Source organism: Sylvia atricapilla, chromosome 3, assembly GCF_009819655.1.
Source record: "Sylvia atricapilla isolate bSylAtr1 chromosome 3, bSylAtr1.pri, whole genome shotgun sequence".
NCBI classification, from domain to species: domain Eukaryota; kingdom Metazoa; phylum Chordata; class Aves; order Passeriformes; family Sylviidae; genus Sylvia; species Sylvia atricapilla.
In genome coordinates this window covers 64,284,669-64,298,885 of record NC_089142.1, presented here as the reverse complement: position 1 = coordinate 64,298,885, position 14,217 = coordinate 64,284,669, and the positions used below count along the sequence as shown (strand labels likewise).

The 14,217-nt window shown below is 37.2% G+C and overlaps 1 protein-coding gene across 1 annotated transcript in view; it reads right to left on the bottom strand.

The window, feature by feature from the left end:
- Positions 1 to 14,217, bottom strand: part of MAP3K5 (mitogen-activated protein kinase kinase kinase 5) — a 99,736-nt gene that overhangs the window by 44,581 nt on the left and 40,938 nt on the right. The window contains exons 4-8 of the mRNA XM_066315607.1: positions 12,460 to 12,653; positions 12,049 to 12,217; positions 11,060 to 11,166; positions 8,475 to 8,645; positions 4,353 to 4,465 (exon numbers count right to left, since the gene is read on the bottom strand). Of these exons, the coding sequence (XP_066171704.1) occupies positions 4,353 to 4,465; positions 8,475 to 8,645; positions 11,060 to 11,166; positions 12,049 to 12,217; positions 12,460 to 12,653 (754 nt within the window). The remainder of the gene's footprint in view (positions 1 to 4,352; positions 4,466 to 8,474; positions 8,646 to 11,059; positions 11,167 to 12,048; positions 12,218 to 12,459; positions 12,654 to 14,217) is intronic.

Sequence of the window (14,217 nt, the reverse complement as noted above, 5' to 3'; positions counted from 1 at the left end):
GGATCACACCCATCACAGCTCTTCCACGCTCCAGATGTGGGAACAGAGCTAAAGCGAGATACAAACCGAGTGTGTGGGTCTGATGAAAAGTACAACTCACATGGGGAGGGACCTGCATTACTGGCTGGCAGGGAGAGGTGTTTGTTAGGAGGGTAGGACTGGAGACAGCAACCATTTTGATTCCCAGCTCAGTAAGGGAGACAGGGGGAAAAAGGATGGATGTGTAGCAGTACCTCAGGATATCGAGTTTGGGAACCATTACTGTTACGTAACGTGAATAAAATGAAAGATTTACCCAAGTATTCTGTGAAGTGGATCCTATTACCTTAGAGAAGGCAACATTACCCTCTTATCAAGTTCTTCTGAGAAAGGTGGGGTACTTGGTGCTAAAACTCACTATGGTTTCCTGACCATCCTCTGCAAAGCTCATCTACAAACTTATTCATCCCTGAAACACAAGTTACTTATCCTTGAAATGCAGTTGCTTCGTGATGACATTAGCAAGAGGTTCAAAAGACTGTAACTCCAATTTAAAGAGCTTGAGGAGAAGGATTGTTTTAGAAACTTGCAAAGTGAATCTTCATGAATTTAATTCTGAGTTTATGGTCTCTTTGCATAATTTCCCTTTTCTAAGTTTATTTTTATTTCATCATCTTTAAAAGATTTTTGAGAGTATAAGAAAATCCAGGCAAAGTCAAGACATTCTTTCCTTCTATGATAAACTTGGCATTCACATGGGGAGGGGAAAAAACCCAGCAGCTGGATTCCAGTATATTTTATCAAAAATATTTTGCCTTTAAAACAAATGAGGCAAAATAAAGGAACCATTAACACCAGAAAAGCCTTTGTTTTTATAACACCAAGAATATACCCACAGCTTGTGACGACAATAAGATACAGTAAGTAGATATTACCAGTTAAATATTACTATGAAGGCTTCATAAATAAACTGCTTTCCTTGCTCAAATATTGACGAAGCAATTCATATTACAGGATCCTTTGTGTGTCAAAGTTGCACAGCCTGCAGAGATCATAACTGTCTATGCAGATCACAGCATTTCTGCTCTAGTCTCAGAGTTCTTCGTATAGTTAAGAAAGCAATACTATTCAGAAAATAGGAGAGGTTTTATTAATGCTCCATTTACTCATTTAGTTGTGAAATATTATCTTACAGGTAATAAGTACAGGTAGGGTCTTTTAAAAGGCAAGTTTTCTAATCTGATGCTGATTGGTAAAAATTCTCTTGGATTTGTTCTTATTTTTACTGGAGTTATTATTACACTGGCAATGTAATCAGACATGCATCTCCTAATTACAGTCTCATGCACCCTCTGAAGAACTGATAATGACTACATCCTTCCCCACACCTTTCCCATCCTAGCAATATAATTTCCATATAACCTGACTGAACTTGACCAGTTTGTTCTTGCTTATCTCCTGATCTCCCAGGAGAAAGCAGAACTTCTCTAACTTCTCTGTACTACAGATAATGCTGTGGGTGGACACCAAACAGAAAGCACTGCCTGGCTAAATCTAACTATTGCTAAAAAATGGTCTTGTATGCACAGATCTAAATAACAGGTGACATTGAAAGAACTACACATATGTAAGAGATACTTAGGATCAGAAAAAAAAAATCAAAACATTTTCCCATAAAATCTTTGTGATTTTGCCTGATTTTGTTTAAAACACTAACCCCAGACAAAGAAAATACAAAGTTATCCTCAGAATCTAGCACATCTCCTGCCATCTGATAAACCCTGTATAAAGGCCATTGTCTTGCACCTGGGAAAACATAATCCGGGAGTACAGCACAGGCTGGGGTCTAGTCCACTGGGGAGCAGCTCTGTGGAAAAGGGACCTGGGCACCCTGAAAAATAAGCAGCTGAATATGAGTGAACAGTGTGTTTCTTCAGCAAAGAAACCCAACAGGATGCTGGGATGTAGCCACAGGGACATCACTAGGAGGGATAAAGAGGCCATTATCCCACTCTACTCAGTGCCTGCCAGGGCACTCCTGGAATAATGTGTTCCATTTGGGTTCTCACTATATACAAAAAGATGTGGACAGGCTGGAGAGGGTCCAGAGAATGGCCACAAAAATGAACAAAGGACTGGAAGCCTGCCATATGAGGGAAAGCTGGGTTTGTTCAGCCTTGAGGACCAGGCTTAGGGAAGGCATTATCATCATCCAGTGGGTAAAGGGTGTCTACAAAGAAGATGGAGACTGCCTTTTAACAAGGAATCAATAGGAGAAGATGAAAGGTGACAGGTACAAGTTACTACTGGGGACTTTCCAGTTGGGCACAAAATGAAAATTTTTCAAAATATGAAGAATCAGCCCTTGGAATCATGTTCCAGGGAAGCAGTGGATTTGCTGATGTTGGACATATTTAAAGTTCAGCTGGACAAGCTGCTGGGCCATCTTGCCTAGAATGTCCTTTTCCAAAGAAAGTTTGTAGCAGATGATCCTGGATGTACTTTCTAACCCAGCATTCCATGATTCTATGAATAGTGACCGCAGTCTCATCAACAAGAAATAAATGACCACTGATATGGATAGGGTCTATACTATAAATGTATTTGAAAATGTTTAAAAATAGTTGAGTCATTCTGAAACTAAGTATTTTGACAATATTCCCCGTAGAAAAAGAAAAAAAAGAAAAAAGAAAAAAGAAAGAAAAAAAAAAAAAAAAAAAAAAAAAAAAAAGAAAGATGGACACAAGTAGCTAACAGAAGGGGCTGTTATAATATAAAACAAGCAAACAAAAACACACACAAACCACCTAAGGAACAGGATACTTCTGCACTAAATAATTCATCAGAATGGAACCTTATGTAAGAATGAACATTAATTTCTGTAACAGTCTCAATACAAACAATAGGGAAAACAACACTGGACAAACTCATAAGAAGATGATACCAAAGAAATAGCATACAAATTTACAGATCTAGTTGGTTGTAGTCTGTATGCAATTGAGAAGTTTCTTTAAAATTGAAGAATTCATGTTAAACTACACAAAAAATATAGCCCAGGTCCATTAAACTACCTAATTTAAAGATAGACCAGCAAGTGAGTATTTGTAAATGCTATGCAATATGTAGAACATATCTTCTTACCTCCTACTCTGGCACAAGAATTCAAACTTCAGCATAGGATGTGGAAGTATTCCACGCCAAACAGAAAGCAAAATCTCACCCACTCACAGAAGAGCAAACAGAGTAGTTGGGGCAACTCTATGCTGCCTCACACATCCAAATTAATACCTTCATTCACACCTGAGAATTTAAATTTCACTTCCATTATTCATGTGAAAGCAATCATCTCACTCTGACCTTCACACTCAATTACCCAGGAAATTACTCCCAGACATAACACCTAACTTCAAAACTAGAGCGGTGGCTGAATACAGATACATTCAGTGGAATGAAAAAAATTGTTTCTTTCTCACTTGACAACTCCTCAGGAGAAACAATGATAAAAAGGACTTTACAGAAAGTCAAGAATTATACAAATTCTTTGAGATGACCACCAAATGCAATGCATATTACAACATTCAGTCCTTGTTCCCAAATCTTCCCCGAATGTATTACTGACTAATCTTGAGGTTTTGCTCTCCTCAAATCCAGAAAATCACAAACAAAATGATAAACAAAATAGTCTTAATTCTTCCTTCTTAAATAAGAAACTTTTTATGACAAGGGTGGCGAGATATTGTACCAGGTTGCCCAGAGAAGTGAATGCTTCTTTATTAGAAGTGTCCAAGGTCAGTCTGAGCAACCTGATTTAGTGAAAGACGTCTCTGTCCACAGCAGGGGCTTGGACTAGATGGTCTTTAAAAGGTCTCTCCAACCCAAACCACTGGTTATCCTATAAGTCTATGAATACAGACATTCAGAAACCTCTAAGAATGCATCAGAAGAGAAATATTCTTCTCTCAACCCAACCCAAACTGAAGTCAAGTGCATTTTCCTCAGTCTTAGGATGGACTTCTCATCCATATTCCCTCCAGGGGTTTGTGTTTGTTTGTTTGTTTAAAAGAGTGCTAGCCGTAACTGGATTCCCATTTCATATGCTCCTGTTTCACACGAATAATGTCTTTACAAAGAAGCTTAGTTTTTACCAAACTCTGGTAACCATTTAAGACCTTGCCACTGAAACCAGGTCTTCATGACAGCACTCACCAGCAGTCAGGTGGGATCAGCAGTGGTATGAGAGACCAACTTAAACATTCACATGCTCTCTATCAAAGCTTTCACATAGAACCATCAGATTTTTCCCCTGTAACAGTGGGTGGTAGTGTACTTTCACTAGAATGTGATTTCACCATGAATTTGCAAGTTATAATTACCAACTTTCCGCAGCTCAAAAGAAGTATCAAAGCAATGTCCAGCTGCCAAGAGGAGTACTGCATAATTAATCCCTGCTGGTAATGTTGGCTCTGACTCAAACGCCTTCTTGAACCTGGAAAAATAAACATTCAACCTTACTTTCTAAATAATGCAATCTAGTTGGGGCATCATTACAGTTTTAGGTAATTTTAAGAGCTTATCTTCTGTTTACACAGCAAGAACCCATAAAAGCAAAAATATTTTACTGTTTTCCACACATTCTTTGTGACTATTTTTAGGAGTCTTATTTATACATCCTCCTCCCATTTCCTTTCTCCCCATACAACAAGCGTAGACCCTAATCATCAATATCAGTAAAATTATCCCAGTAAAGTTACAGTATCTTACAATATTTTCTTTAAGATCAAATAAAACAGAATAAGGCTATCAGTTTGTAGAAGACCTGTTTCAGAGTTATATTTATTAATAAGGTCATTATTTTAGTCTTTAATATATCAATTTTCATTTACATGAAACCTTAGATTTTATTGGGGATCTGCTACAATGGCATACAGCAATATCAAAATGCTTAAGCACAGAAGCAAGTGATACAAGAATATACCTCACATTTAGCTATGACTTGAGTTACTCCAAATTTTATTCTTTACTGACTGTCTTATTGACACTGTCCTTTTGAATTCACATAAAAAAGGACTATACCACATTTCATTCTCCTCAAGAGGAACTGAGCAATCAAACGAAATGCAGAGGCATTCAACTAGGCTCAATCTTCTCTTAAAAGAAGTAGAGGTGCTTCACACAAACACAGCACACACTGTCCTTATGCTAGCAATGCAAGTAGCTTTGACGACAGCAACATGACATCTGCAGTGGTTCAAACTTCTTCTTCAGAATAAGAATACTTTAGGTTGCAAGTATATACACACATATTCACACCTCCATAGGGAGAAGGCAAAGACCACTATTATATGTGAGTTAAGGAGCACAAGAGATTCAGTCAACACAACTCACTACAGTAAAAGCAATGGAGTTTAAAATTACTTTCTAAGGGATGAAAAAACCACCAACAAATTGAATACTTTTTAAAAAATTAAACAGGTTGTGAGATTAGTATATGAGGAAGGAAAGAAAAATGATCTGTGCAAAACCTAAGGATTTGACTTCTAGAGCATGCTTTGACATGCAAACAAAGCTAAGGCACTTTTATCCTGCCATGTGAAAAATATGGCTGGTTTTAATTTGTTTTTGTTGTTTTTTCTGCTCTAATGATTAATGACTTTGCATCCTTTAACATTAGCTCTGCTCTCCAAAACTGTAAGACAGGCTTCTCTTCAATCTGCTGCATATATATATTTTTTATACTTCAGCTGCCCACCTCCAAAGAACTTAATAATTAGACAAGCACCTACTGCTCTAAAGAAAAGCAAGAGAAGCAGAGAGTACTAGATATTTTTCTTTTATTATCTGCAATTTTCTCTTGTACTGCAAGTTACAAAAAAGTAAGGAATAAAGTACATACAAAATATTTTTTGCTTACTTAAAAAAAACCCCAACTGACACATACACACAGAAAAAACACCCAATCTAAAAACAAACAAAACAAAACAAAACCAACCAAACAAACAAAAACACATTAAAAAACCAACCAACCAACAAAACCCCCCCCCCCCAAACCCAACCAAATTAAAAAAACCCATAAAAATCTGCCAACTAAACAGGACAGCACTTCCATTGATTGTAAGTATATATGTCTAAGAGAAGCCCTCTAGCTGCCATTATCTGTTTGGAGACATAGTGATGTTGGGAACTGGACCACCTTTTCTGCCCTAGAGATCTTCCATGCTGTAATTCTCATGCAATATAAGAAGGAGAATGAAAATATTGACAGAATAAGAAAGAGCCTTGAAAATTAGTATTTTTGTTCCAATACAAGAGAGATTGTACTTTTGGAAAAATGTTGCAATTGCTGACATTTGAGAAAATGTTGCAGTGCAGACACTGAATTAGGGAGGTAGAGTGAAAAGATATGAATAAAGACTTGGTAGGTTTGGTAAATCTGATTCATACTGTCGGTGTGAAACAAGAAAGTGACAGTTAATAATTACTCTTTCATTTATTCTCTCATATTTATATGAAAGATGTCTTTTATTCTGCTTTCTAATTGTCAGAAAAGCACATTTTTGGTTTGGTTTTTTTAGTTGGAATAGACCAAAGTACCTTGACATCGCTAGTTGTTGCAAAACCAACGCTTTGGTTCTGCTGCCAGATTCTCATTATCTCATGCAATTTATTATACTTCTCTTACATCCTTATTTTTCTAAGACTGAGATAATAACCTTTATCTCAACATAACAGCACTGCCATGGAGGCATTGCTCCTGCACACGCCTTGTCCTGTTGTGGCCTGCTGTAGCACTAGAGCAGGCCTGCTCCTTTCTAAAAGCTTTTCAATGGGTTATGAGTCAACATTTCAGCATGTCAAGCCTGCTGTATGACTAACACTAGAAACTCAAATCAATATCCAGTATAAAGTACAAACCAAAAGCAACTGGACCATCCAGTACAGCTTCCGGCTAAACTCCAGCTTGACTCAACAGAGATCTCCTTGTTCCATGGCAGGAGGCACACAGAGCATTCTGTATTGGGTTTCACTTGCCAGAGACTTCAGGGATTACTTAGAGGCCGTCTGGCCAGCACCCTACCCTGTGTAGGAACTATCAGCCTCTGTCCTTTCCTAAACTGGAATGTCTGCAATCACTTCCTGTCATCAGATCTGATTATCGTGATTGCTAACACGCATTTATTCAAAGCGTGTTAAAATGGCTACATGAACTCACCACTGTCATACATAGAATCATTCTTAGTTCAATTATGCTTGACAATATCAAAGTTTATCTGTTCATAAGGCACTATGAACAATGAGAAAGCAAGATGTACAATGTCAAGAGTAATTCGTATTTTATTTAGTCTGTAATAACGCCTAAAATTTGTACATAGAACTACACTTTTCTTTATACCTTGTTCATGACACCAGCAAAATACAGTGTTTACAAAAGACCCCTGTAAGCTTTTTACAGACTTTGTACTTTACAGGAAATGAAAATTTTCTTTAATCCAAAATTATGCTAGGAGGGATGACAATAATATGTTGCATTCCTGTTATTTCAACATCTTTTAAAAGTCCAGTAAGAATTGCCAAACTGTAAAGCATGACCAGAAGTTATAAACTGCATTTGTATTCTGAGGCTTAGAATGGTAAACAGTTTTGTCTTATCTTTTATGATAGACAGTTTTTAGCTGAAGTTTACTGAAAACAAATGATAAATGACAAAGAAGAAAGCTTTCCATTTGAAGCATTTACTTCAACAAGCAGCTGATGAACACAAGACCAGAGCTAAGATGTGATCTGCAGGACATATAAATACTGATTGTCTGTGTCCTCATCTGAATGCAGAGAAGCAGCTCATCCTGACCGAAGCCTAGGATGACATCCCATGCCTTCGTTTTTCTAACCTCTTCCATGTAACGTTTAGTGCATTTCAAAGGCATTAAAAAACCAGGATTCTTGTCTCTAAAATGAGGATAAGAATTTATCTGGTTTTGACTACTTATTGTGTACTTCTTTGACTAATGATGCTGCTGTAGTCCACTGCAATGTGCATATATAGTATAGGATAATGCTGGGGTGATAAAACTTTTGTCAGCAATTTGGAACAGTCATATTGGTTGTGAGTTAAACCTCTAAGCCTTGCTAACTAATATCTATCAGATTCCAGACACGCCAATCAATTCATGACTGATTATTCTCTGGCCCAGATTCCTAAGAATAACACAGTAAACAGGAGACCTCATATTTGGAAAAATGAGAAAAATACACTCTGATGAGTTTAATTTACACCTAAACTTCAAGTCTCTGAGGCACCTAAAGAATTTGCAGAATGAGATATGTGAACAACATAAATCCCTCATTCTCAACAAACAAGCAAGGAAGTGTAGAAGATTCAGTCTATCCCCTGAGGGTGCCGAATATTTGGAAAGAAAAAAACGTTTAAATATATTCTTGTTCAAGGAATATTTTCCCAAAGATAACAAAAGGACATAGACCAGGAAAACAGTACTCACCAGAAAGTTCCTTTGTCCCTGCTTTCTATATCTATGAACCCAGATTCCAAAAACATGTCCTTGTAAATTCGACCAACCAAGCAGTACATATCTGAAGCTACTTGGTCTTCCTGCTCTACAAGGGGAATCATAATTTCCAGAGCTTTCTGTCTGTCTCCGGGCAGATTTCGCCTGTTGAAAATAATAATTTTGATTAAAAAACCAACAAAGTTAACAAGAAATAAATTTTCATGACAGTTTTTAATACAGACATATGACTTCATCCGTGTAAAATGATGGATAGACACAATGGATTATGTTATATGAAGTGTGTTAATGAAGTGTGTTATACACACTTCATCCCTTCTTCTTCTTTATTTTTTTTGGTCTTTTCTTTATATCACGGGCAAGCTTTACAAAAGACTCCAAACATAATTTCTCTCTCTCATGAAGCACCAGCTATAGCAAAGCACTGAAAACAGCATCAAAAGCCTCCAGGGAAATTCTTAGAAGGATCATGTGTTACTTCCTTATAAAATAGAAAAATATGAACCTCGATTTCATGTCTATCTTTCATCGTAATTCATCCTTTAAAGGAAAAAAGATTCAATCTTGTGTTCGTGATTTTACTTTTTATATACATTTTGACTGTGAAGCAAAATGTCCAGAAGCACAAACCAGATTGAACTCCCATGATAGCAAAGGTTTAGGAGTAAAGCCAATAAGGCAATATTAAAAGAAGTACTTCAGACAAATAAACCACGTAACTGCAAGCATTAGACACTTCCTGGTGAGTCATAGTTTTGATATACACATCATTCAGTATCAAAAGTTTAGAATTTTAATGTGTTTGTGTACTGAACAATCAAATTACTCCCTTTTCAACATTTCCACATCTTGTATCAACTAATCACTAATCCAGATTAACGAATTTAATGAGAATAAAACCAGTACAGCAAATAATGTTTTGCAACATGGATTATTTACACTTCACTGGCCTTCAGAGACAGAGGTCCCTACTTTTATTTTTGTTTACTTTTCCATCATCAATGCCCTCACACTTTCTTGATTTAGGTCAGACTAATCCTGACTAATTGAGCTGCTCCATCCTTCCGTACTAGTGACCTGGATTAGAAGCAAGAGACACAGTTTTTTCACAGCAAAGATTCAGAAGCACAGAGTATTCCAGACCTGCCTCAGCTCACAAAACATTCTCTATAGTCCCAATAAGGAGAAAGTTACAATTAGCCAAAGCAATTCCTTCTTGGCACACCAAAGCATGAATGTTTTCATGGCTGTCATGGCTTCTAGTTTAATGGTCAGTCTGAAGAAGAGAGGAATAGAAAAATCTCGTCTGGACTGCTTTGGAGGTGCTGCATAGATCTTTCGTCAGATACTCTCAGAAGCAATATCTTAGAGTCACAGAACCAGTGAAGTATAAAGGATATGCCTGAAAAGATTATGCTGCAGTTGTCCATGTTTTTAGTGCCTCAGTGAACTAGTCCTGTTTTCAAAGGTGACTTTGTTCCAGAAAACTGTGACCTTGAGGTCTAAACAACCTAAACATGTTACAACTCCAAGGAACACCAGGTGACCCTTGTGAAGGCACTGTACAAGTGGCAGATACATGCTGGATTATTTAATCTGCAAAACTTCACAAATTTATTTCAAAGTGGAACCAAAAAAAGCACAATATTTATACCTTCATTTACTGGGTATAAAGGCACAAGAAAGGATCTGGACATTTTATTCAGACAAAAAGGGCCAGACAGCTGTTTTTGTTTTTTTCCTTTTTTTTTTTCTTTAAAAAAAAACAGGTTTATTTTTTTCAATAATTCCTTGTGACATGTTTTGACATCACTTTAACATGACATGCAGTTTTAAGCATCCTCAGAGAACCTGAATTACAAAATACAAATCTGGGAGAAGCAGAACCATCTACAGACATTTTCTATACTTGACAATTTCAGTACCTGCTGACACCCGGTCTACTCTTCTAAAAGTCAACAGCAAAATGTTCACTGTGGTAACAACTAATTTTCTCTGAAAAAAACCTCCCCTTGCCTAAATAGCCTAGAAAGAAAATCTAGGCTTGGCTTTCATTTAATCCAGAGAAGCAGTGTATGTTGCTCCATGTATCCTGATTTGCCCATATTATCAGAGAACATGAAAATTACTTTATCATCATAATATGATAAAATCTTCCTATGGACATTTGATGAAAGGTCTGCTTCTGTCTCCTGACATTACCATGAGATGATGTCTTTGCCAGCACAAATGATGCAAGTGTGGTCACTCACATAGCAATACTAAAAATCTGTTTTACAGAAGGAAAATATTTTTGGGTATTTATTTGCTCTAATTTAGGTACTGAAACAAAAAATAATGCAAACCTATGGAAAGACAAATCAAACATGCTAAAGGAAAAGGAATGAAATTTGATAGTATGACATAAGAAGCTTAGAATCCCCAGAGCTACTTCAGTAAAAATAATAGGACTGTCTACAAAGATTCCAGTAGGGAACTGCACACAGGATTACCTACCCCTTACAAAGCCTGAAGTTTTGATTTACTGTTCCACGGCAGAAGGAAGGGTAGATTCTTACCTGTTCAGTGCAAATGCATAATGCAACCTCACATGGTGGTGGGAAGCCAAGTCAAACGTGGGCAGCTTTTCTAAGGTTTTCACCAATTTCACAATGGAATCATAATCCTTCCAAAATAAAGGACATAATAAAGTTTTAAGTTGCTGTACAGAGGTATGCCTATATAAACTCCTCTTCAAACTAAGCAGCTATTATTTCATACTAAGAAGTATTTTCAGTCCCTTCTAAGTTTTGTGGCTGTCAGTTTTTTCAGTCACAAACTGTAAATAGCCTAGCACTAATCAAAGATGGGAATATGCACAGTATTTAGCAGGGAAGCACAATTCGGTCTCCTGCTTCAACATGGTCCTGTGGAAATTTCCATACATCTGTTTCATGATTAAAGTTAGCTCTAGGATCTGAACACATGTCAGTGCTCATATTGTGCAGACATTAGAAAGCTAACTGCATTTGAATTAAGGCATCTCAAATCTCTGAAGTAGGCATAAGCCACAAAAACAAGTTTTTAAGTATCTTGCTCATTGACATATTTAAAAAGCAAATAAAAATAAAAGATCAGACTCAAACCACTTCATAATGTCCAAGGAGTGACAGTTGAGATTATGGATAACAAGGCAAACAACTACTAGCATCATTCCAAAACCTGAAATGCATATGAACTATTATATTTCCATAAGAAATATCACCAGCTTTGGTGACAAAGAATACATTTGCCTATCAATTGCAGAATGCCATCATAGCCTTTAAGTACATGCTGTTCATCACACAGCAGTGCTGAGATCGAGAAGAGTTATTACATGCCACATACTTTAGGCACTGTTATAAAACCCTTTTCTGCTATGGAAACTACAAAATTAAATAAAAACATCAGAGAAGACACCATAAAAGATTTTTAATAGTTTGTTAAAAAAATCTGCACAAAATACACTAAGAATTTCTGTAATAATGTGATTTCATTTACTACTCTTAGTTGTGCACAAAACTCCCACCTGGATGTCTCTGTAGGACAGCAGCAAGTTTATCACAATGTCAGCAGACAAGACTTCAACATTATCGACTCGCTGTCGAATCCTTGCCAGCTCCGCTGCAAGCTCCTTGCCTGTGTAAAGCGTCCGGGCCTTCCTGATGTCATTCAGAATGGATTCCCGGAAGTACTGGCTGGAGAGGAACAACTTCACATCAGCAATTCAGGACAGGTCCCTTGCACTTGTTTTTCTGGACCCCACAGCTCTCCCACAATGTATGTGCAGAACGTGTATTGACAGAGCAGTGTCAACGCAGAGATTTGGCAAAGCTGAACTATTAAGCATCAGTTTTTGTGAACATAAGGCAAAAGAAGCTGACATTTATCTTGCCAGCCGGAATATTTGCCTTTTACATGGGTGTAGAAGACAACTCACCCTGAGCTGGCCTGTGCCACCTTCAAGAGCTGAATGAATCGATCCACCAGAGGTAAGCATATGGGCCCAAGCAGAGACTCAAAACCAGGCGGCATCAGCTCCGTGAGTCCCTTCACGAAACTGCTGTCACAGCAGTACACCTTGTTGTGTGGAGTTATCATGTAAGGAACAAATATGTAGTTCCCAGTGCACATCTGCAGGGAAACAAAGGGCAATATTTAGGACAGTTATGGCTTGGCAAGCTGATGTATGAAACAACTCCATCTATTACCTGCAGAATTCCACCTGTTAAAGTCAAAGGGAGACCTGCTGCTTACTTCAGTAAGACTAAATTTTAACTCATAAATTCAGTTTTCACATCAAATATTATATACACCTGAAATGTATTCTTTCAGATTTCTGATCTGCTTCCTGTAAAATCAGTCTTTTCAGAAGTATCAAGTTGACCTTAAAATTCTAATTGGCTCAATAGTGAAACAATTCTCAGGCCACACCCTGAAGAGGCAGATGGAATCAAAAGAAGATTAGGTATTTGCTTTTCAAGGTGGCAGATGATCAGAAGAGAGCAGAACAGTCTGGCTCACAGATACTGGAAACAGTAGCATAATCTAGTTGCCTCACAACAGGAAAACCATAGAGAAAACGAATCCACATATGAACTGCAAAATGACTCAAATAGTTTTGCATTCAAAAAGCAAAATAGATTCCCTACAATGTAGAAAATATTTTCAATGGAGCTTAAAATCCTACATAGTTCAGAATAACCACTTAGAGAGCACCTCAGCATTGCTAAACCGCATTTATTTTTGTATATCAATGTATGAGAGATATTTTGCGTTAAAAAAAAAAAGAAAAAAAAGAAAAAAAAAAAAAAAAGAAAAAAAAATTAAGTATCTTCCAAGGAAGAGTGAGGAAAGATGTCTGCTGACAGTGGTGTGTGTGTGAGTACAGATTTTTGTGCAGAGAAGGTTGCTGAATATTTGTGGTTTAAAGAGTCATAACCATGAGGCAGAATACCAGTGAAATCAGGAGGAGTTTCTGCATTCTTCTCTCAAAGCTCAGATTCTATGATTCTATTGCTGAAGTGCCCAGCAGCCAAACAAAAAAAGCCTCAAGGAAACAATCCTTGAGACTCATCATTTTTGGTACCCCCAAATTACTTCCAAGGTAAATTAGTTTCTGTTCACCTGCTTTGGCTCTCCCAGAAGTCAACACAGTAATGCAGACATCACTTCAGAAACTCCTCTGCCCAGCTGAGAGGGATTCAGTCACTGCCTCCTCACACACTGAGAGGGCAGTGACTGAATAATTTTTGAATGCACAATACCAGCTATGTGCTTAGAACATGCATTTTAACATGCATTATTAGATATTTAAAACATGGAAAGATTCAGATATTCAACTCTGCAAAACATATGTCTATAGGTATGTCAGTCAACACATGTTTGTGTAAAAATCAGAAACTGGCTATAAAAAGTACAGAAATTATTTTTTAATTACACCCGTCATACAATGAAATTGTAAGACTTCAACATAAAAGCAATCCCACTGCATTTCTGAGGGGTATTGATAGACTGTAAAATCTAAAAATAATTGGTGCAGGCATTTACATGACGTCAGTTGAGTTCAAGTACCACAGAAGTTGTCTGGAGATTATTGTATACAGTGCCTTCCTTGCACAAGGGTTAATTTAGTCTTCTTTCCACAACCATTGCAAACTACTGCTGCTAGAGAGCTAGGGAATGTTTATTTCTGTGT